Here is a 23,315-nt window from a genome sequence, read left to right on the forward strand (position 1 = left end):
AGATTGTAACTGTAACTTGGCCACTCGGGAACATTCACAGTCTTCTCGGTTAGCAACTCCAGTGAAGATTTGGCCTTGTATTTTTTCCTGCTGAAAGGTGAATTCCGGTGTAAAGTGTCTGGTGTAAAGCAGACTGAACCAGGTTTTCCTCTAGGATTTTGCCCATGATTAGCACAATTCAGTTTTTTCTGAAAGACTCCCCAGCCCTTAACGATTACAAGCATGCCCATTACCCGATGCAGCCGCCACTATGCTTGAACATTATGGAGAGTGGTACCCAGTAATTTGTTGTAACGTTTGGGGCAAATCCAAAACACTTTGTATTCAGGACTAAAAGGCCACATTTTTGTTGCTGTATTACTTTAGTGCCGTATTGCAAACAGGATGTTGCATGTTTAGGAATATTTGTTCTGTCCAGGATTCCTTTTTTTCACCCTGTCAATTAGGTTAGTATTGTGGAGTAACTACAATGTTGTTGATCCATCCTCAGAGTTTAATGGCTGTGATAGGAGAAAACTAACTGTTTTAATGTCACCGTTGGCCTCGTGATATCCCTGAGCGGTTTCCTTCCTCTCCGGCAACTGAGTTAGGAAGGACGCCTGTATCTTTGTAGCGACTGGGTGTATTGATACACCATCCAAAGTGTAATTAAACATTTCACCATTCTCAAAGGGATATTCATAGTCTGCTTTTGAATTTTTATCCTTCTATCAAATAGATGCCCTTTGCGAGGAATTGGAAAACCTCCCTGGCCTTTGGTTGAATCTGTGTTTGAAATTCACTGCTCGACTGAGGGACCTTAAAGAATTGTATGTGTGGGGTACAGAGACGAGGTAGTCATTCAGAAATCATGTTAAACACTTATTGCACACAGTGAGTCCACTTTTTTAGGCTTGCCATGACAAAGGGGATGAATACTTATTGACTCAAGACATTTCAGCTTTTCATTTTTTTATTAATTTGTAAAAATGTGTAAAAACATAATTCTACTTTGACATTATGGGGTATTGTATGTAGGCCAGTGATGCAAAATCTCAATTTTTTTAATCAATTTTAAATGCAAGCTGTAACGCAACAAACACAACAGAATGTGGAAAAAGTTTACGCAATCTCTATGGGTCCCATGGAGTAGTGGGCCAGGGTTCACTCTCCCTCTCAGCCCCAGCTTCCATCAGCCCATCCTCCCTTATTCAGTGTGTTGTTCTGTGGGTGAAGGGGAGGTAGGGGTCAGTGTGGACAGGCTGATACTGAGGGAGATGTGTGTTTGTGGTTAATAGATAAGTGGCAGTGTAGCAGTGAGAGGAGTGGTTACTTAGTCAGTCTGTCTGTCTCTGTTGTCGGGATGTTCTCTCCGTCTGTCTGTTTGTCTTTGTCCAAGGCCGTTTCCCAAAGAGGTTGGAGGGTGGGAGGTGCGTCTCTCTACTTCTCCACTGTCTGGAGCCAGATCAGCTGACACGGGGCCCTCCCCTTGTGAGGGAAAGAGGGAGGGACAGGAGGAGGGGGTCGTTCTAGTTGTGAGGGAGATCGCGAAAGAGCAAGAGAACACGAGAAAGGGAGAGGGAAAGAGAGAGTGTGAGGTGCAGGCCTCAGCAGCGAGCCTCTGAATGTAAACAGATTATTTGATTAGCAGCAGTGAGCAGGAGACTGCTGAGAAGTGGACCGAGCTACACTGTACTATCTCTGTGGGCTAATATGGAGCTTTCTGTTCTCTCTCTGTGACTTTAGCACTAGGAACTGCTGCCGCCGCGAACATTGAAACCGGTGAGACTTCTCGCTGGACTGAGGAGGAGATGGAGGTTGCCAAAAAAGGTAGCGTTTCGTTTTTATTTCTTAATTTACCGTTTTTCTCCTTCCCTCGCACTCTTTCACTCTCAACCCTCTCTCTCGTTTGATCTCTCTCGCTCTCTCTCTCTCTGATCTCTCTCTTTTATTTATTTATATATATATATATATATATATATATATATATATATATATATATATATATATATATAATTTGCTCCCATACAAGCTCTCACTCTCAGACACTCCCCTGGCTGGTGGAGACTTTAAGGGGGAAGCAGGACGGAGTGGTTTGAGCAAGGATATTTTTTCTGATATCTAACTGCAGTGCCTCTGCTCTGTGACAGAGCGTGACAGTTTGGGCTTCTTCTAAAGATCATATTATTCCCAAAAACACAGTCAGGCTTCTGGATCAGGACTTATTTTGAAGTTGCTCTACATTGAAGCCCTTTTTTATCTAAAACAACTCTTTTTGAGATTTGAGTGCTTCATTTCATGTAGTTACTGAATGTGGACGCACCACAGCGTTTCAGCTTTTGCCAGTTGCGTCACACACTCGTCCATGCGTGATTGACCCATAACCCCAACCCCCATCGGCAATAGCTACCTCCCAGCCAGGCCAGTAATCTAGCTTTCTCAGTGTAGTCTGTGGTGGAGAGCGAGAGACTTAAGTCTTCTGTATGCTTCGGTTCGGCTGGCAGAGCTGGAGCAGTGTTTGGAGCAGTGTTTGTCAGACCATGAGACATCCCAAAAATTGTTCTTCTCACTAAATCGTCTGAACGGTTTGGCCTACAAATATGGATGGATGTGATACTCATGATAGTGTTCTCCATTTTGCTCTATAACCTCAACAAGCGCCTTCTGAAGCCGGTACTGCTAATCTGCCATCTTCTGTCTGTAGTGTCCAAACAGTTTGGCCCACACAGTAATATGATGCCCCTGTGGAAAGGTGAAAGGACGCCCACAAGCCTCTTCTGAAGGTCCCCCGGTACCAGTTTTAAAAAATGAATGGAGGAATAATAATGGAGATGGTTTAGTGCCAAAAATAAGGGGTTAAATGCATGTATAAAAAAATATTTTAAAATAATTTAAAATCTCTGATCTTTCTTATATCGCTCAGATACAGGACAGGCACTTCTGTTGTTCCATGTGGTGAATCTGTTGTTCAATGTGTTTGTCAAATTCAATGTTTCATCAAATAAGAATTTTTCTATACTTCAAGGGGTCTTAAAATTCAATCAAATCGCTTAAATGATCCTTGGTGACCTTCTTAAAAGAATTCCATATGCTAGCTTAGGTTAAAAGACCTTCGCTTGAAGAACTTAAAAAAACGGCAATAGTACCCTTCTTCAGACACTGTAGCCAATATACACTTCCTCAACATAGTCTGAATTAATCTAGGATGACTCAAGAAATATGTCGTTAATTTTGTCATTTTTTTTGCCAAGGATCTGTTAGTCGAGCAATTTTACATCTAAGATGTTTGGGGAAGTATTTCTCAAGTTATTTTTTTTTTTTTTGTATGAAAACGATTGGTCTCTCGTTCAATGATAAACACTTCACTGAATAATCCGTACTGTTGACTAATCACCGAAGGGTTGTAGACTTTGGCTACCGAATTTAGGCTTGCCTTGAGAAAAGATTTTGTGTGCATAAACAGCCAGAAAAACCCTTGCCAAAGATGAAAAGGAACAAAAACGTCTCAAAATGTTGTCACAGTATATGCACAAACCGTTCCGGATGGGAAGCATGGGACCGAGGGGGAGCTCTTAAAAGCTGACGTATATTTGTTAGGAGCACTTTTATTAATTGGGCTGCCTGACGGAGACATGGTGTACATGACGTCTTTAGATTCTGGCACGGTGTTCTGCTTCTTTTTTTTTCATTTTCAGCTTCATATATGTTGAGTTTACTGCTGGATGGGTCATAGAGAGGCCTTCCCCCCTCTTATTCTTAACTTTTTTTCATCAATGTTTTTTCCGCTACATCTTCATGTAAGCTGTTACAGGGTTTGGACATGTGAGGAGGGGGTTGGCTGATTTGGTCTTGGTGTTGCACTGCTGTTGTGGTGGTAGGCCACTTGATGAGTACTAGGGATCAATCCAACTGCAACAAGTCACATTTGTGAACAACACAACTTAAGTTTTTTGAAAGACACTTTCTACGATGACTACTCTAAAACTAAGTAAGGGATGTGAACAGGTGTGTTTTATGGTGGATGGATGATGCCAATGTTGCATACATGTATTATAGGTGTATTTTACAGTATATTTTCTCAATGGGCTAGTATAGTTTTTTTTTTATTCCTGAGGGGACTGTGAGGAACTATTACTAAATATCAAACCAGATCATGAGACTGTTTTACAGTCAAAGAGCCTGAAGTACTCCTCACCCGATACTTCGACATGGAAGTCTCTATACAAGTGACTCCAAACGTTTCAATAAATGTTCTGTCAAGAGTGTCCTCGGTCTCCTCATTCACTTAGATGGTATTGTAATTTGCCTTTGTCCTCTACTGGGCTCCAGTCTGAGGTGATTTGTCAAAGTGCCCATGTCCTTTAGCACAACGGTGCAGTGGCGAAGGAGGGAGGGAGGGAGAAGAGACACCCGAATGTCAAAGGTAATCCGCTGTCGGTCTTCCAGTCTGAAAGCGCAGTCTGTCTGTCTGTCTTAAACAGTTTATTAAGACTTCATCAAAGCTGATTGTTTGATTAGATTAGTGCTGGTCAAGGTGTGGCAAAATTCCAGGCCATGGCAGCAAGGATCATTGGGGTGACTGTACAACTGGGCGTGTGAACAAGAGAGATCAGTAGTTAATGGTTTTACCAGGTGAGGCGGTGTCACTCAGTAGTAGGTTAATGTTCAATGATTAGGCTAAATCTGTGTCAGTTATAGGTTCAGATCCCAACCCAGTCTCTCTTCTCTCCTCTGCCAGGCCTTGTGGAGCATGGGCGTAACTGGCCAGCCATAGCCAAGATGGTGGGCACCAAGAGCGAGGCTCAGTGCAAGAACTTCTACTTCAACTACAAGAGACGGCACAACCTGGACAACCTGCTCCAGCAACACAAGCAGGTACGGCAATACTCAACACAATTAAATATCAGGGTTGTTTTAAAACTATTTGCAATGGCAAGCAAAAATAAGCATATCTTGTCAGGACAAGTCCAGGGAATCCCTCCCTTTTTCTGTAAATTTTCTTCAGTTTAGTGCCTAATGGTTTCTGTAATCTCTATATCAGAACATGTATGTCTGTCACCATCTTTAATCAAAAAATGTATGTCTGTCACTATCTTTAATCTATAAATGTTAAACTATGTTTAATTAATTTTCTGTATTACAAACTAACTGTGAAGTGAATGTACTCTCTTGAATAACGCTTGTGTGTTTCTTCAGGACATCCGGCGGGCGCGGGGTGATCGGGACCCGTCTCAGAGCGAGAGCATGGCCTCAGCTGACGACGATGAAAACCCAGAGGATAGTGACGGTCAGTCAGAGAAATGACACACACATTGTCACATACACACACACACCAGAATAACATACACAACAGAGTCACTCACACCATCCTTCTCTGTTTATCCAAACTCACAAACACGTGAATCCTCGCATTCAGACTCAGATACACTGTCTGCACAGCACAAATATACACACAATCATAGCTAAGAATTAGTTTTGATTTACATTTGATCTGAGACAATGTTCAATTCAGTAGTGAATGTGAATGAGAGAAAGAGCAAGGGAAAAAGAGATGGAGTTAGAGAAGCGTCTCTCTATAGAAGAGTGTAGAGATCTGTAAGAGTGAGTCCACTTCAGGAAGAGCCTCTTGAACTTTCTGTCTTGTGAGAATTACGTTTTAAGTTGATGGCAAAGGAGCCCCAGTATTTTCTCGCTACTGTCTGTAGTTTTAATGAGAGAGAAAAAGGGATCAAAAGGAGGAGGGAGAAAAGCAAGACATAAAAGATGTGAACTAATTCTGACTGCTGGGCCTGGGTTATGTAACTGTTCTTTGGCTTTAAAGAGTCAAGAAAGTGTGTTGCTCCACTCTTCTGATCTGCAGGGCCTCCCACTCTCTCTCTTCATATCCCCTCTCCCCGCACCCCATCTCTCCACAACTCTCTGCTCTCTTTCCAACACCCTTTCTCACTTTCTCCCTCTCCTCTGCCTCTCTTCACTTCCTCTCTCTCTCTCCACGCCAATCTCTCACTCACTCTCTCAACTCCTAAAGGTCCTAAAGTGCCCTTGTATCGGCTGCCGTAACTGGGCAGAAAGAGCCTGTTTTGAATATTCACATTTCTTGTCCTGACAATTATGGTGATAGTTTTAATGAGTGCGAGTCCAGATTAACTGGTGGGACCTTTCTATTTCATCCTGGCTGTAAATGTGCTCATGACTTCCATTGTTTAGGAGAGCCTTCTCTCCCCGGGTTTATCACAGACCTATCACTCACTGACTGTAGCTCTTAGCCATCTCTCTCTCGCCCCCTCTTTCTGCTCCCTTCTCTCCCTAACCCTCATCCTCTCCCTCTTTCTCTCGTTTGGAGTGGAGCCCATAACCCTCCAGGTTTTGTCTGTGATAAAGCAAAGTGGTTTAATTGAGCTTAGCCCCTCACCTGACAGGGAGGTAGGAGAGGCTTTCCCTATCCTTGCAGTCTCTCTCTCTCTCTCTGCCCCTCCGGGGGATGACCAACTATGCAACATGCTCCAAGGCAGGTGGTGTAGGGCTGGGGTGGGCAGGTGGTGTAGGTGGAGGAAGGGTTGCTTGTTGGCTGGTTGGTTGGTGGGGGTGTTGCTATCTGTTATGTTTAGTCGTGTCACTGAGTCACTGGATGTCATAATGCTTGGGTCATGTCAGTTTGAGAGATTGCCTTATCTGGTTCCAGTCTACCAGATAGTTGTAAAGTTCTGTCTACGCTACAGGAGGTCACTATATTATGTGTTGTTGTTCCTGAAGCTCTCATTGTCTCCCAAGGAAACCCAAACTGTCCTCAAGGCCTTGGTTAGTTGGTGTAACTGCCTGCAGATTAGAGAGGGTTACTAGGTTGGGCATAGCCAGGAATGCTGGGGGAAGGGGACTGAAGCTTTGTCTTTTGTCACCTGACACCGGTGTCAGAGATTTATCTTGGCATTGACACATGTAAAAAAAATAAAAAATAAAAAATTTAAAAAACATGTTTTTTTTATTCATACAGGTGGAGAGAACAGCTCAGACACAGAGAGTGCCCCTTCCCCGTCCCAGGCAGACCCCTCCAAGGTCGTAGGAGAGTCCCAGAGGGGAGACATTGCTGGAGGGTCAGAGAGCCAGCGGTCTGATCAGGACCAGACCAGCGATAGAAAGGGCCAGGATCCGTCCTACGGGGAGCTGAGGGTCAAGCTGGAGAAGAGCCCGGAGGGAGAGGCCAGAGACCCTGACTCTCAGGAGGATCAGGACAGGGAGAGGGCCCGGGCGGCCTATGAGGACCAGGTGCACCCCAAGTGTGAGCCCCAGGAGGTGGACATGAAGCCAGGGGGTACTGAGGTACAGGTGAAGGTGGAGCCTGACTCGGCTAAGGAGAAGGGGGACAATGGGGAGAGAGAGGAGCAGAGAGAGAGGCACCACTCAGACAATGACTCCAGTGCCACCTGCAGTGCAGATGAGGATGTGGACGCTGAGCCCGAGAGACAGAGGTGGGTCAGGGTGGTCATCATGGGGATTAAGGACTCTTGTTTCAGACTTTAAAAACAAAGCTATTTGGATGAATTATTAAGGTTGTAAATGGTTGATATTATTAGTGGCATTTGAATCCCTTCATACAGGACTCCTTTATCCTAACTCCTGTAATCATTACCTCAACTCTTTCTGATCCGTGTGTCTCACCATCTCTCTCTTCTCTGGTCTCCCCCTTTCTCCTGTTTCCCCCTCTCTCCTGTGTCCTCAGGATTTTTTCTAGTATGGACAAGCCTTCGCTGCTCAGCCCTCCCGGCTCAGTGCTGATGTCCACGGCCAAGCAGGCCCACCTCAACATGCAGCAGTTCCAGCAGGGCGCCGCTGCCATCCCGCCCATGGTCAGTCACTATAGCAACCCACACTTTTCTATGATCAGATATGCCCATTCGGAGATGCAGGCATACGGAGGCAGGCAACAGGGTGAAAGCATGTCTTGTTTAGACCAACCTACCCGTCAAGTGAGTCCATCATCCCCCGCACATTTCCAACCAACCTGTAAATCAATCAATTCAATTCATGGATTCTTCTTTTTCCATTGAAATGTTAAATCAATCAGTTGATCAATGTGTTTGCAGGGATCTAAATCAATGAACTTGGGCCCATCTGTTGTCTACCGGTAGTCCAATCATGCTAATGTGCTGACACTGTCAAATTGTTTTCCGGTGTCCCTTTCTTTCCCTCTAATTGCTTCTTCTATGGTGCTTCTGTCTCTCTATTTCTTATGGGATGAAGTCAGACAAACTGGATCGCCTGTTTAAGCAATGGGGCAGAGATATGCGTGCAAACACAAAAGCAATCCAATCTAACAACTGTTTGTCATTTTTTACATTTCATTCAACTAATAATGTACTTTACCCTTTCTCCGGGCATGGTTTAAAGGCAGGTGTTAGTACTATTCTTCTCATTCTGAAGTCCAATCAACATCTACTTCTAGATTGTAGATAGAAGGACTTCAGGGTTAGAGGACAATGCTTCAGCTGCTCACTTGTACAGAGCTTGTCCCCCTCCAGTCTTCCTCACAGGGGTGTTTCTCCTCAACCTCCTCCTGTAGGTGGGTCCTTTCAGCACTGGCGGGATGCCCATGGGAGCCCCCCTCAGTGGCTTTGCCATGTTCCAGCACCAGATCAAGGCGGTGCACGAGTCGGCCCACGCGGAGGATAAACAGAGACAGGACCAGGCCGACCCCGAACACAGCAGACAACCTCCCAACTGCCCGCGCTTCACTACCCACAGCCCCACTGTACTGGACAGGGAGGGTAAGAGAGAGGACACACACATACACACTGGTATCCCCCCTCCAAGCCCCTACCTACCTGAGCCTCTCAACCAACAGCAGCCTATTTATAGCCTATGCATTTTTCAGTCCCATTCGCTTTCATTCAGTGTCAAAAAAGGAAAGAGGAGAGCGAGCCGGTTCAGACTGCTGAACCAGAACAAGAACAAGATGTTAGCTGACCCCATTTTACACGTAATGCGAACATGAAAGCTAAAAGCTCTGATAGGGAAAGCTTGTTTTTCCTGAAATGCCTCTGGGAGAAGAGAGGGATTCTGTGGTTGACTTTTGAAGGAGCATGACTTGAGCGTGTCAGAGCAGGACAGTTAGTTCCCCCAGGCAGACAGACAGAGAAGTGGGTCCTATTTTTAAGGGTAGAAGAGTCATTCAGCCACAAAGGACACAATTGGCTTACCCTGTTTCGGAGTCTGAATGGTATATTTTGTGTGAAGGGGGGGGAGTGCGTGATTAGACACCCAAAGCTCTTATCACCTTTTTAAGAGCTAAAAAGGTTTTTGGATAGTCCCGCAATGCGATATTTGAAGACGCTTGGAAATCGCAGTTCGTGTTAGAGCAGTAAGGCAGGCTGATGGGCTTTTTTTGTTTGTGAAATCTGTGAATCCTGTGCCAAGACCCTATTATTTTGTTGATTGAAATGTATAATAAAATCGTCTCAGGTTGTGTTTCATCCTCTGATTGTTCATCTATTTGTGTGCGGCATTTATCTTGTGGCTGTGTTTTCATTCATATGTCTCTGTTCTGTGTTGTGTTCAGGTAAGCCCTTCCCCTACATGCCTTATGATATGAAGATGGCTCTGGAGCAGGAGGCCCAGTCAGGTCGGCCTGGATCTCCCTACAGGCTCTCTCCCAGGGACATGAGCAAGGCCTCTCCTCAGCCCAACGACCCCAACGCCTCCCGCTACAGCGTGCCTCCAGGTAACCGCCCTCTGCTCTGTCCTCCCCCATGTGGCCTCAGCTCTACTGTTTAGCTAGCCTGCTCACATACTGTTTGTGCTGTTGCCAACTCTTTTTCCATTGGCTAAAGCTCTTACAGTACAGTTGGCCTTATTTTTTCCACCCCCCCCCCCATCCCCTTCTCTTTACCGATTCTCTGTGAGTAGATTAATCTGTACTGTAGCTGGCCTTAAAATACTATCTGTCCCTAACATGAATGCATGTTAATATTACTTACACACACACACACAGAGCCTGGCTGCAGTAAGGCTTTAACAGTATTCCATCATGGACTAGCTTGTTTCCTTATCTCTGTGTGAGCTGCCAGGATGCTGACGTCTGTGCCTGCTGTAGGTACTCTCCCGGATAAAATTTAAATGTTTGATTTTGTAAAGTGCAGGGGCACTGAGGGCGGGCAGACTGTCGGGAGGAAGGGAGCGGGGGTTGTTTCCTCAAGGCAGGTCACTCCCGGTCACCGTGACTCACTAACAGGGTAGAACTCAGACGAGCCAGATCTCGCTCCCTGAGGCTGTTCCCACAGATGTACAGACAGAAGGCAGGGAGGTTACATCAGGTTTAGGTCGGCTTCAGACTTTTAACTCGAGCTACCAGACTCACTGTACTGTGTTTACTTCACTGTTTACTTCAGTCTGGGGAATCTGCCTCAATGTTATCACCATGCACTCATAGATGGAAGATAGGCTGCTGGTGGAGCCTGTTAGTAAGAGTAGTGAATGATGCATTGGCTGAGAATGAGAAACAATTTAGCCTGAATTTAGTTGCAATAATGTACAGTGACTGATCTGTGGAAATGGTACAATCATTTTTCTATGAGAATATCCATAATAGGCATAAATATATTTTCTGTTCAATGCTTTAACTTTTCAGTGCCTCTGGATTTTCTTTTCCTGACACTTTTTGTGTTTTCCCTTCTTCACCGTATCCTAGACAAGGTTCATGCTAAATAATCATATGATTGATGGTGTCACTCCCTAACTTCTATTGTTTTTCTCTCCTAGTGCTCCAGCCAGCTCCCAACCAGGTGGTCCAGAGTCTGCCTGATGGAGTCCGTGTGACTTTCTCCAGACACAGCCGACCCGCCAACATTCCATCTCCTCCTCCACTCATTCCAACCTCCAAACCCACAGACAAGCCTTCCTTTATCCAGGGCGGCTCCATCTCCCAGGTAAGACCCATATCCCTCAGGTGAGGGTTCAGATCCAGCCAGCCCCCTGGTTAGGCCCACACAGGTGGTGGGCACCCAGAGCAGGTGTGGCTAAAGTGTTTTGTATGTTCTATTTGGTTAAATAATAAAACATTTTATTTTCTCTCTTTCTCATCAGTATACTCTAACAGTATTTGTTGTGTGATAATTATTTAATAAGAAATCTATAAGGCTATTTGCCTTTGTAGCAGACAGTACTCTGTATTTAGTAACGTTTACTAGCCAATATGCCAAAGAGCAAACTTTAGTACACATCTGTTGGCTCCACCTTTATTAGTGTACATTGCACTTTCCCTGTATTTCTCTGCTGTATAATTCTGCGAAAGTTAAGGTTTTCAGAAATCCTGGTTGATGGACTCCCAGAATCAGGAGAGAACAAGCAGGGAGGGAATCCTCCAACTGGAATTTTGCAACCCTGACCTGATTCTGACCTGTCTGTTCCTGCCATTTCAGGGAACTCCTGGTACGTACCTGACATCCCATGCTGTCTACGGTGGCCCAGAGGTTGCAAAGAGCTCAGTGGGCTCCATATCCCTGGGCTTGCCCAGGCAGCAGGACCCCACCAAACCTGGTAAGACAAGCCAGTCTGGATGACACACGCACCCCGATCTACATTCCATTGTCCAAACTAGCATACTACATTTATTCATACTAAGTGGTGTGCAAGTGTGGATACTGTCTATCATCATCTAATGTCCTCTCTCTGCTATTAGATTGGCATGAGAGAGAGACAAGCATATTGTCAACGTTTGAGCACATTCAGACCTTATGTCACAGTCCCAATGTCCCACTTCACTTGCCTTCCCTGTTCGTTCCCTCCCTCCCTCCCTCTCCCCAGTGTCCTACATTAAGCAGGAGGAATGTTCTCCGCGTGGCCAGTCGGAGGGCCTCCTTTCCCAGATGCAGTATGAGGGGGTAGTCAGAGGTGTGTGTCTATTTGTCCATCTCACAAAAGTGTCTGCCTGTCATCCTGCCTGTCCTTGCCTCCCAAGTGTTTCTCCTTTCACTCTCACCAAAACAGTGCTGTTACCCGCAGTGAATACCCAGAAACCGCACCTGTGTTCAAATCATATTTTAAATCTTTCAAATACTCAATGTTTGCCTGCCTAGAGTGCCAGATGGGTGGGGGTTGCATTTCTGGGACTAAAGACTTGACATACTATTTGAACCCAGGTTTGCAAGATTGATAGAAAATAGGTTTCGCGCAGGTGATCAAGAAGAGTGAAGTGGAGGAGTCTGGCCTCCACCCTCCTTCCCTCCCTCCTGCCCTCTGTTTGCACAGACTTGACAGAATGTGGCATGCTGGTGAGGGAGGGAGATGGAGAGAGACCTCACGAGCCCCAGTTCAAAAAGCACCTCCTTTCACCAGAAGTCCTCCTCACACCTTCTCCCACAACTGACCTCTGGGGTGACATTGGGGTGTGGAAACCTCGGTCTCCCTCTTTCAGGCTGCAGCCCATTGCTCTACTATTCTCCCCACCAAGATTTAAAAGCAATGTATTAGTGCAGCCAGAGTGTACCATCTTACACCAATTACTTTAAATCCTTGAGATGAAGTCAACGAGTGCAAACTTCCGGGAGAATGAGGGAAAATCGGAGTTAGGCTTCAATGATTCTGACCAGGAATATAATGCCAACGACTGTACAACCCTTATCTATATCCACACATACCAACCTCTGTCTGTTGTCTTCCTTCTAGGAGGCCCAATGGATGGGGGTATCAGCAGAGGCAACCCAGCCAGAGGATCAATCACACAGGTATTACAGTTACAATAACATTGCTAAGCCATTATGTGTATCCAAGCACTACGCTGTCTATGGACATCTAATATCACAGGTTTTCTTATGATGTATGCTGTGAATTAGTGTAATATTTTTGGAGACAATTTTATTTTAAATGAAAAGTGCTATGTAAGTTAAAATAAACATTATTATGAAAAAGTTGAGTTGTTCCTGGTTTCTGACCTTTAATTTGACCCATTTCTCTCTGTCCATCTTTACTTTTCTCTCTCTACCTCTCTTCTGTGTGACCAGGGCACGCCAGCCCTGTCTGGGTCTAGCATTGCGGCTGACCTGCTGAAGGGCACCAACACCAAGCTGGCCACAGAGGAACTGAGCAACCCAGAGAAGGCCCGGGAACATCTGGCCAAGGGACACGTCATCTACGAGGGCAAGAGTGGACACATCCTATCCTACGATGGTAATGCGAAGCTGTGTTAGTGGTCACTCCACGACTTGATCTTCTTGTAAATCTGATATTTTTCAGTGTAGAGTGTTACTTATGGGACTTCAGATTTATACTATAGTATAGTGGTTTCTGGAAATGTGCTGCATTGCATTGTGTATGATCCTATTACTTATCCTGGGCATTAGTTTACCCAGGGAGTTAGTCAATTGGGACAATGAAAATGGTACCTGTGTGCACCTGAAGTCAGGCATTCATCAGCATATATTGGTAGCAAGAATTAGGTCTGTATATCTAAATCAGCCTAAATTAACATATATTGTGTTCCTGTCTCCGTAGCCATTAAGAACCCAAGAGAGGCCACGTGTAGCCCCAGGTCAGGCCATGAGCTCAAACGCTCCCATGATATGATGGAGGCCGCCAGAGGCCACCCCGGGAGAGAAGGAGCCCCCTTCGAGGGTAAGGCGTGTGTGTGTGCGCACGTCTGTAAGAGAGTGGGTTTTGTCTTCTACCCTAATCTCTGTGCATATGATCAGGCCACTAGGTCATAGTGACTGACTTTGTGTGTGTGTGTGTCAGGGTTGATAATCCGAGCCCTGCCCAGAGAAAGTCCCCATGGGGAGTCCAAGGAGAGGCCCATGATGACTGGATCCATCATGCAAGGTAATTAAGTTATCAGGTGACATCATCACAGCTCCTATGTAAATAATTCAATTGAAAACCACAAATTAAATGCAGCAAATTTGATTTGTACTTTTTAGGTAGCTCAAGTTTTTAAATGTATTTGTATTTTTCTCTTCCCACTCCAGGTACACCCAGAACCTCTGCAGAGGCCTATGAGGAGAGCATGAAGTACGGCAAGCAGATAAAGAGGGAGAGCCCACCCATCCGCTCATTTGAGGGTGGGATAGGTAAGGGTAAGCCCTATGAGGGGGTGAACACCATTAAGGAGATGGGTCGCTCCATCCATGAGATCCCCCGCCAGGAGCAGCCTGGACAGGACCCCCGCAAGACCCCCGACATGGCTGCCAACAGCCGAGCCGCCATGGAGGGCTCCATATCCCAGGTAAGTGTGTGTGTGTTTGTGTTCTGCAGCTGTGTGCATGCGTGCGTGTGTGTGCCAGTACTTGAGTGAGTGCTGTCTGTTCGTTTGTTGTCACCAACAGACAATCCAATCCCTCCTCTCCCTTTACCAGGGCCATCCTCTGAGCCAGTCGGCCATCAAGCACAACGTCAAGTCCCTAATCACCAGTCCCAGTAGGCTTCCCCATGGCCCCACCATGCCCCAGCTGGAGGCCATGGAGCGGGCCAAGTACGAGGAGAGCAAAGCGACAGCGGAGCAGCAGCAGCGAGCACGCCACACCTCTGTGGTCAACTCGACCACCTCCGTGCTGCGCTCCACCCACCAGGAGCAAGGCAAGTCCCAGCTCAGCCCTGGCATGTACCAAGACGCAGATGCCCGCAGGACCCCGGTCAACTACAGCACCAGCTCCATGTCCAGAGGCTCGCCCATGCTGGGCCGAGGACAGGAGGGTATGTCTTGTCTGACCTTCTCTCTCAAAGTATTCATGTTTCAATTCATAGATCTTCTGTCAGGTGTATTTGCACGAGGCCATTTCATTGTACAGCAATCACTTCACAAGCAATGATGTGTGGCTTTATCAGTACAATTTGAAAACATTGCAAGTGTTGAACACATCTTTGTTAATCCTTATGTTTACTTTATTGATTTTTGTTTTGATGAAAGCCATTTGTTTTATTATTTCTCTCCCCTATCCAGGCACTGGGAAGCCTACGTCCCACGACAGGAAGAGTACCATGACCCCCAATCAGAGGGACAGTGTTCCAGCCAAGTCCCCTGTGTCAGGGGGAGATCCCAACCACCCTATGGCCTCCCACAGCCCCTTTGACCCCCACCACCGCCCCATGGCCCCCGGAGAGCCTCGCTTCCACCTGCCTCCACACCTAGACCCTACCCTCTTCCACCGGGCCGTCCTGGACCCTGGTAGGACACACAACACACCCTGTTACCCTGACCCACCAAGCATGGGTTCAAATAGTCTTTTTGTTTTTTTGTGAGCCTGGCGCAATGGAACCAATGGAATAGTCCCAAAAGTGCAAACCCGGCCCATTTGGAACTCCATGCAGGCTCAGTCAAATGCTCAATGTATTCAGGGGAAGAAATGATATTATATGAACCTGAGCCAACCTCTATGAACAACACAATAATAGACCTAAATCGTGGAATGATAGACTGGGTGAACTGGGGTAGCTTTGTCATTTTTCATTCATAGGCACTGAGTGTCCTGTCCAGTCTCAGGTTGAGTCCATTGACGTCAGTAGAGTAATCACCATCTGTTCGCCTGCTGTTCATATTTTTGGTCTCTATCTGCACCTCTCCTTTCCCCTCCTCCCCATGCAGCTGCATACATGTTCCCAAGGCAGCCGTCCCCGACGGGCTACCACAACACCTACCAGCTGTACACCATGGAGAACACAAGGCAGACCATCCTCAATGATTATATCACCTCACAGCAGATGCAGGTTATACCACGGCCCGATGTTGCCAGGGGCCTGTCGCCACGGGAACAGCAACAGATTGCCATCTCTTATCCTCCCGGAGCGCGAGGTACTGGACTCTGACTGCTGTCTGTCTGTTTGTGTGTCCTTCTCTCACCTGAGGGAGGTAGGGAGAGATGTGGGGTGATGGGTAGAACGCAGTCTGTGTTCTTGTGATTTAGTGGCTACCTTTTCCAGACGCCCAGAAGCAAATGACCCTGACAAATTGCCTCATATTGATTTAGAGTTTTCTTTTAGTTTATTATCGCTGATTTGTTGACATATATTTTGGGCCTGCAGCTAATATTCCATTTTATAAATTGGTAATTGACAAACATTCAATTCAGACTTTCGTTTAATCAGTGATTGCCTCTTACAAGGTGACCACTCCACGCACCTTTTTGAAAATTAAAACCAAGTCTACTGTACACAGTGTTCATTCATACCTCTTCAAATTGATCCTGTGGATTTGGTTCGTGTTGCTCACCGTTGGCCCTTTGCTTCTGTCTGTAAAAGGGATTATTGATCTAGCCCAGATGCCTCCAACTATCCTGTTGCCTCACCCTGGGGGAACAGGTACTCCCACTATGGACCGCATCACCTACATCCCCGGAGCTCAACCCCCTTTCCCTCCTAGGCCTTTCAACCCAGCCTCCATATCTCCAGGTGAGGACCCCCCTGCCCCAACACCAACCTGACCCTCCTGTTCTCTTACCCCCCTCTTGTTCCTTTATTCCCCCCTCCTACCCTCAACCCCCTGAAGCACTCTGCCCTGCTGCACTCCCCTGAGCTCTGAGAATCTGAATTGACCTGAACACACCTATGGACCAGATCTAAATAAACACCTACTGCAGTAACCTCTCTACAATAAACACCTACTGCAGTAACCTCTCTACAATAAACACCTACTGCAGTAACCTCTCTACAGTAAACACCTACTGCAGTAACCTCTCTACAATAAACACCTACTGCAATAACCTCTCTACAATAAACACCTACTGCAATAACCCTCTACAATAAACACCTACTGCAGTAACCTCTCTACAATAAACACCTACTGCAGTAACTCTCTACAATAAACACCTACTGCAGTAACCTCTCTACAATAAACACCTACTGCAGTAACCTCTCTACAATAAACACCTACTGCAGTAACCTCTCTACAATAAACACCTACTGCAGTAACCTCTCTACAATAAACACCTACTGCAGTAACCTCTACAATAAACACCTACTGCAGTAACCTCTACAATAAACACCTACTGCAATAACCTCTACAATAAACACCTACTGCAATAACCTCTACAATAAACACCTACTGCAGTAACCTCTACAATAAACACCTACTGCAATAACCTCTACAATAAACACCTACTGCAATAACCTCTACAATAAACACCTACTGCAGTAACCTCTCTACAATAAACACCTACTGCAGTAACCTCTACAATAAACACCTACTGCAGTAACCTCTACAATAAACACCTACTGCAGTAACCTCTCTACAGTAAACACCTACTGCAGTAACCTCTCTACAGTAAACACCTACTGCAGTAACCTCTCTACAATAAACATCTACTGCAGTAACCTCTCTACAGTAAACACCTACTGCAGTAGCCTCTCTACAGTAAACACCTACTGCAGTAACCTCTCTACCCAAAATCAGATGTTCAGTTTACCTCATTAATTGGGAAATGTAACAAAAAAGTAAATGCCAAAATGAGTAGAAAGCTCCATTTGAGATGGTACCCAGAACATCTCTGCTGTCTATCCTGATCAACATCCGGGCAGGACACTCCTCTCTGTGTCATCAGGCATTCACAACAGCACTGTGTGCTTAAGGCGGCCCAACCATCCTTCTACCCCTAAGCGACTGTACCCTAAGTAGAGACGGTGTGTAAACCTACTGTGTGTGTGTGTGTGTTGTCTGTTTCTTTGTATCCACAGGCCACCAAGCCCACCTCGCAGCTACAGCAGCTGCCTGTCAGGAGCGAGAACGGGAGAGGGAGCGCGAAAGAGAAAGGGAGCATCGAGAGAAAGAGAGGGAAAAGGAGCGAGAAAGGGAGAACAGGGAGAGGGAAAGGGAGGAGTACAGACAACGAGAGCGTGAGCGAGTGGTGGCTGCAGCGGTTGCCAATGACTACATGCGTGGAGGTGAACCTCAATGCCATTTATATTGTACAGTGTCATCAACAATACAGTGCCAACTAGTTCATATCAGTTTGTTTTGATTGAACCTGGCTGAACAAATTCTCTCACAGAGTTAAGGTATTTTTAATGTAGCCTGTTTTTTGGGACAGCGTTGAAAAAGCCATTATAAGCTTCCAACTTTGAATTGCTATTTTCTGTTATGGAAGTCAGCTCTTGTTTTTCCCCCAGGTCCAGGGCAGCCAGATAGACCAGGAAGCCGTGGTTACCTGCGTAGCCCCTCCCCATCTATGAGGTCACAGGAAGCCCAGCAGCAGCGACCCAGCATCTTCCAAGGAACCAACAGCAAGGGCGTCATCACCCCTCTCATGTGAGTCTAAGCCTGCTCTGCTCTGGCCTTGCAAGCCCTCACCCCATGTACACTCAGTGTGTGTGTGATGGAAAAGCGCTTTCAGTGTTAACCAGATGTAAAGTACTGTATGTAGAAAAAGTAATGAGCTCATATTTTTTAAATAATCTAATCTTTGAGAACTTTGAGATCACCAAAATAAAAGCTAGACGGAGATTTTTAAATTTCATAAACAATAGTGTTGATTTTATTATTATGTTTAAGCAAAATAACACAGCATTAGCCGTGGAAAGTATAGAATATCAAAAAATGTGCATTAAAACTGCAACATTTTCAATCGGCTCCATGGATAAATGTGTAGAATTGCAGGTAAATTGCTTAAATATCCCAAAATAATCGCTACACTGCCAAGATGAGTGCCTCTAAAATGTTTTCTAAAATCTAGACGGGTTGATCGCGCGCCATGCCCACCACCTATGCCCATTTTCGTTCCATATAAAAACCTGTACGTGTACTGTTAATTCATTCTTATATGTGCACCCTTTCTACTGACTCTGAAAAACACCAAAAGAAAGATGTCCCTGCTCATCTGCGTGAAAGTGCTTTAGGCATGCTGCAAGGAGGCATGAGAACTGCAGATGTGGCCAGACAAAGAAATTGCAATATCCGTACTGTGAGACGCCTAAGACAGCACTACAGGGAGACCGGACGGAGAGCTGATCAGCCTCGCCGTGGCAGACCACGTGTAACAACACCTGCACAGGATCGGTACATCTGAACATCACACCTGCGGGACAGGTACAGGATGGCAACAACAACTGCCCGAGTTAGACCAGGAATGCACAATCCCTCCATCAGTGCTCAAGACTGTCCGCAAAAGCCTGAGAGAGGCTGGACTGAGGGCTTGCAGGCCTGTTGTAAGGCAGGTCCTCACCAGACATCACCGGCAACAATGTTGCCTATGGGCACAAATCCACCGTCGCTGGACCAGACAGGACTGGCAAAAAGTGCTCTTCACTGGCGAGTCGCGGTTTTGTCTCACCAGGGGTGATGGTCAGATTCGTGTTTATCGTCGAAGGAATGAGCATTACTCTGAGGCCTGTATTCTGGAGATGGATCGATTTGGAGGCAGAGGGTCCGTCATGGTCTGGGGCAGTGTGTCACAGCATCATCGGACTGAGCTTGTTGTCATCGCAGGCAGTCTCAACGCTGTGCGTTACATAGAAGACATCCTCCTCCCTCATGTGGTACCCTTCCTGCAGGCTCATCCTGACATGACCCTCCAGCATGACAATGCCACCAGCCATACTGCTTGTTCTGTGCGTGATTTCCTGCAAGACAGCAATGTCCGTGTTCTGCCATGGTCAGCGAAGAGCCCGGATCTCAATCCAAATTGAGTACGTCTGGGACCTGTTGAATCGGAGGGTGAGGGCTAGGGCCATTCCCCCCCCCAGAAATGTCCGGGAACTTGCAGGTGCTCTGGTGGAAGAGTGGGGTAACATCTCACAGCAAGAACTGGTAAATCTGGTGCAGTCCATGAGGAGGAGATGCACTGCAGTACCTAATGCAGCTGGTGGCCACACCAGATACTGACTGTTACTTTTGATACTAACTGTTACACCCCCCCCCCCCTTTTTTTTTTCAGGGACACATTTATTCAATTTCTGTTAGTCACATGTCTGTGGAACTTGTTCAGTTTGTCTGTTGTTGTTCTGTTCTGGTGGAGGAAATTATAGTTGAAATTATTAATTATGTATACATTTATTTAAGAACCATTTATTTTAATACTATTGTGTTATGGTATGAAATGTATGGGTTCTTGGTTAAGCTGTTACTGAAAATGTAGGTAAAACAAATTAATTGTCTGTACCTTGCGGGTTTAAGGGAGAAAGGAGGGCATATATCTTTTCAGACAGATAAGAATATTCTTTGATGTTCCATTAGTGGAGGAGAAAATGTCTTTTAGACAGATTGGAATGTTTGTTTTATGAGGGGAGTAGAAGAAGATCTCCAGAACTGAAGACACTGCGCTATTGTGGGGATCGGAGAGAGTGTGTGAAACTGATGACGTCATTTTATGTTCTCTCTTTAAAATCAAATGCTCTTTGTATTTTGGGTCAGTACTCTCTTGAATTAAACGCTGTTACCTGACTTTTAAGACTGGTCTCGATCTATTTCATGCATAAATGATAAACTTACAACTTATTATGAAATAGAGAGAGTGGGAATTTGGTTTTGGCTACAAAACATATAGGAATTTAGAATTCCTCTAACATGTTCAAACAAATATTTACACATGTTAAGTTTGGTGAAAATAAACGCAGTTGACAGTGAGAGGACGTTTTTTTTTTTTTGCTGAGTTTATATATACATAATATTAACCTTCAACCTCTCTGCCACCTCCAGGCCATCAGCAGCAGCCCAGGCAGGGGCCCGTTACAGCACTGCAGCCGATGCCCTTGCTGCCCTGGTGGACGCTGCCGCATCTGCCCCTCAGATGGACGTCAACAAGGGCAAGGACTCCTCCAAGCACGATCGAGACGACGACATGTCTTCATCATCATCATCCTCTGCGGCCAGGCGACAGCACGAGCAGCAGCAGCAGGAGGCAGACAGGCGGTCCATGCAGTCTCCCTACATGTCTCTGCCAGGGGGGAAACCCCACCCAGGATACGCTGAGGGGTCTGGTGGTCCCCAGGGGGGCAAGGACAAGGGTCCCCCCACCAAGTCACGCATCGAGGAGGAGTTGAGGACCAGAGGAAAGACCACCATCACGGCCGCCAACTTCATCGACGTCATCATCAAGCGTCAGATCGCCTCGGACAAGGATTCACGGGAGAGAGGCTCCCAGAGCTCCGATTCCTCCAGCAGCTGTGAGTCTTCCACATAGAATAAAATGCAACAGGAAACAGTGTAGAACATGGACACTATATATAGAGACAAATAGGATTTGAGCCAGTCCTGTAATACTACTGGCTGGGTGGGTGGACACCTGGATATAGATTTGGTTTGAATTCCCAGCATTTCTAACATGTAAGACTTAATAACATAGCAAATAACAAAAAGAGAAAGAGAAAATGATCATATGTCAGTGAGAGGGTTGTTTTCAAGGTGTGTGTGTCCCTCCCCTGCAGTGTCATCCAGTCGGTATGAGGTCCCCAGTGGAGGAGCCATCGAGGTGATCAGCCCAGCCAACTCTCCAGCCCAGGCCCAGCAGGAGAAACAGCAGCAGGATGACAGGGAGAGGGCTGACAGGGACAGGGCTGCACAGGCAGCAACACAAGGTAAAAAGAAAGCGTTATACTGTGAGCCATTCAATAATAGGATGTTTTCTCAGTTCTGGTTTGCCTGACACAGATTAAACTTGCGGAGTTGAGCGCAGACTATTTTAAAAAAATGTTTTTTAAATGAACCTCCAACTCCTTCGAGTCGCTATGCGTCGATACTTCAAAAATGTGCATTCTTAAACCCTTTACCCTGTATACCTATGTTTGTCCCGTTGCGTGCCTTTCTTTGTTTGCTGAAATCCATACTTTTTAATAAAACGTTAATCAAATACAACCACTGACTGTTACCTTGTTGAGGTTCAATTGGCTCATGCACATTCACGCTGAGTTGCCATCTTAGTGCAACAGCAACGAGGAAACAGTCAGTGGTATGTCTCCCGAGAACGACCCTGACGAGACCAGTGCCAGGAATAGATACAGCTCTTGACCAGCCTGTTTAGTAGGGTAAACCGTAGCAAACGTAGAACAAAAACCAGTCTTCTTATGAGGACAAACATGGGTATACAGTTAGGGTTTACGTACATTTTTGAAGTATCGACGCATAGCGAGTCGGAGATTCATTTAAAAAAAACTCTAGTCTGCACTCAACCTACGGAGGCATTGAGCTGCTTGGCAAATATTAAGCCTGCACCTGGACTATTTTTTAAATTTAACCAGGTAGGCCAGTTGAGAACAAGTTCTCATTTACAACTGCGACCTGGCCAAGATAAAGCAAAGCAGTGAGACACTAACAACAACAGAACAGAGTAACACATGGAATAAACAGGCGTACAGTCAATAACACAATAGAAAAAGTCCATATACAGTGTGTGCAAATGGCGTGAAGAGGTAAGGCAATAAATAGGTCATAGTAGCGAAATAATTACAATTTAGCGAATTAACACTGGAGTGATAGATGTGCAGATGATGATGTGCAAGTAGAACTGGTGTGCAAAAGAGCAGAAAAGTAAATAAAACAATATGTGGGTGAGGTAGATAGATAGGATGGGCTATTTACAGATGGGCTGTGTACAGCTGCAGCGATCGGTAAGCTGCTCAGATAGCTGACGCTTAAAGTTAGTGAGGGAGATGTGTCTCCAACATCAGCGATTTTTCTTTTTTTGCAATTCGTTCCAGTCATTGGCAGCAGAGAACTGGAAGGAAAGGCGGCCAAATAGGTGTTGGCTTTGGGGATGACCAGTGAGATATACCTGCTGGAGCGCGTGCTACGGGTTGGTGTTATGGTGACCAGTGAGCTGAGATAAGGCAGAGCTTTACCTAGTAAAGACTTATAAGTGACCTGGAGCCAGTGGGTCTGGCGACGAATATGTAGTGAGGGCCAGCTGACGAGAGCATACAGGTCATGGTGGTGGGTGGTATATGACGCTTTGGAGACAAAACGGATGGCACTGTGATAGAGACTGCATCCAGTTTGCTGAGCAGAGTGTTGGAGGATATTTTGTAAATGACATCACCGAAGTTGAGGATCGGTAGGATAGTCAGTATAACTAGGGTATGTTTGGCAGCGTGAGTGAAGGTTGCTTGTTGCAAAATAGGAAGCCGATTTTAGATTTAATTTTGGATTGGAGATGAAGGAGCGGTTCCGTATTTCACTGAAATAATGTTTTGTTTTCTAAATGATAGTTTCCGGATATGACCATATTAATGACCTAAGGCTCGTATTTCTGTGTTTTATTATAATTAAGTCTATGATTTGATAGAGCAGTCTGACTGAGCGGTGGTAGGCAGCAGCAGGCTCATAAGCATTCATTCAAACAGCACTTTCATGCATTTGCCAGCAGCTTCGCTGTGCTTCAAGCTATCAACTCCCGAGATTAGGCTGGCAATGCTCAAGTACCTATTAGAACATC

The 23,315-nt window shown here is 45.8% G+C and overlaps 1 protein-coding gene across 9 annotated transcripts in view; it reads left to right on the forward strand.

The window, feature by feature from the left end:
- The window catches only part of ncor1 (nuclear receptor corepressor 1), a 115,019-nt gene that overhangs the window by 81,836 nt on the left and 9,868 nt on the right, over nt 1-23,315 (forward strand). For 6 of the 9 annotated variants that reach the window (XM_046303605.1, XM_046303607.1, XM_046303606.1 and 3 more), the window contains 23 exons: nt 1,726-1,809; nt 4,718-4,854; nt 5,176-5,266; nt 6,971-7,445; nt 7,697-7,943; nt 8,537-8,741; nt 9,533-9,694; nt 10,732-10,898; nt 11,391-11,508; nt 11,776-11,862; nt 12,637-12,695; nt 12,972-13,137; nt 13,462-13,581; nt 13,702-13,785; nt 13,932-14,188; nt 14,319-14,655; nt 14,903-15,127; nt 15,545-15,751; nt 16,198-16,347; nt 17,629-17,835; nt 18,061-18,199; nt 20,585-21,051; nt 21,313-21,462. In XM_046303605.1, the coding sequence (XP_046159561.1) occupies nt 1,726-1,809; nt 4,718-4,854; nt 5,176-5,266; nt 6,971-7,445; nt 7,697-7,943; nt 8,537-8,741; nt 9,533-9,694; nt 10,732-10,898; nt 11,391-11,508; nt 11,776-11,862; nt 12,637-12,695; nt 12,972-13,137; nt 13,462-13,581; nt 13,702-13,785; nt 13,932-14,188; nt 14,319-14,655; nt 14,903-15,127; nt 15,545-15,751; nt 16,198-16,347; nt 17,629-17,835; nt 18,061-18,199; nt 20,585-21,051; nt 21,313-21,462 (4,341 nt within the window). The remainder of the gene's footprint in view (nt 1-1,725; nt 1,810-4,717; nt 4,855-5,175; nt 5,267-6,970; nt 7,446-7,696; nt 7,944-8,536; nt 8,742-9,532; nt 9,695-10,731; nt 10,899-11,390; nt 11,509-11,775; nt 11,863-12,636; nt 12,696-12,971; nt 13,138-13,461; nt 13,582-13,701; nt 13,786-13,931; nt 14,189-14,318; nt 14,656-14,902; nt 15,128-15,544; nt 15,752-16,197; nt 16,348-17,628; nt 17,836-18,060; nt 18,200-20,584; nt 21,052-21,312; nt 21,463-23,315) is intronic. The other 3 variants (XM_046303609.1, XM_046303610.1, XM_046303608.1) reach the window with 3 other exon arrangements.

This window comes from Oncorhynchus gorbuscha, linkage group LG16 (assembly GCF_021184085.1).
Source record: "Oncorhynchus gorbuscha isolate QuinsamMale2020 ecotype Even-year linkage group LG16, OgorEven_v1.0, whole genome shotgun sequence".
Taxonomy (NCBI): Eukaryota; Metazoa; Chordata; class Actinopteri; order Salmoniformes; family Salmonidae; genus Oncorhynchus; species Oncorhynchus gorbuscha.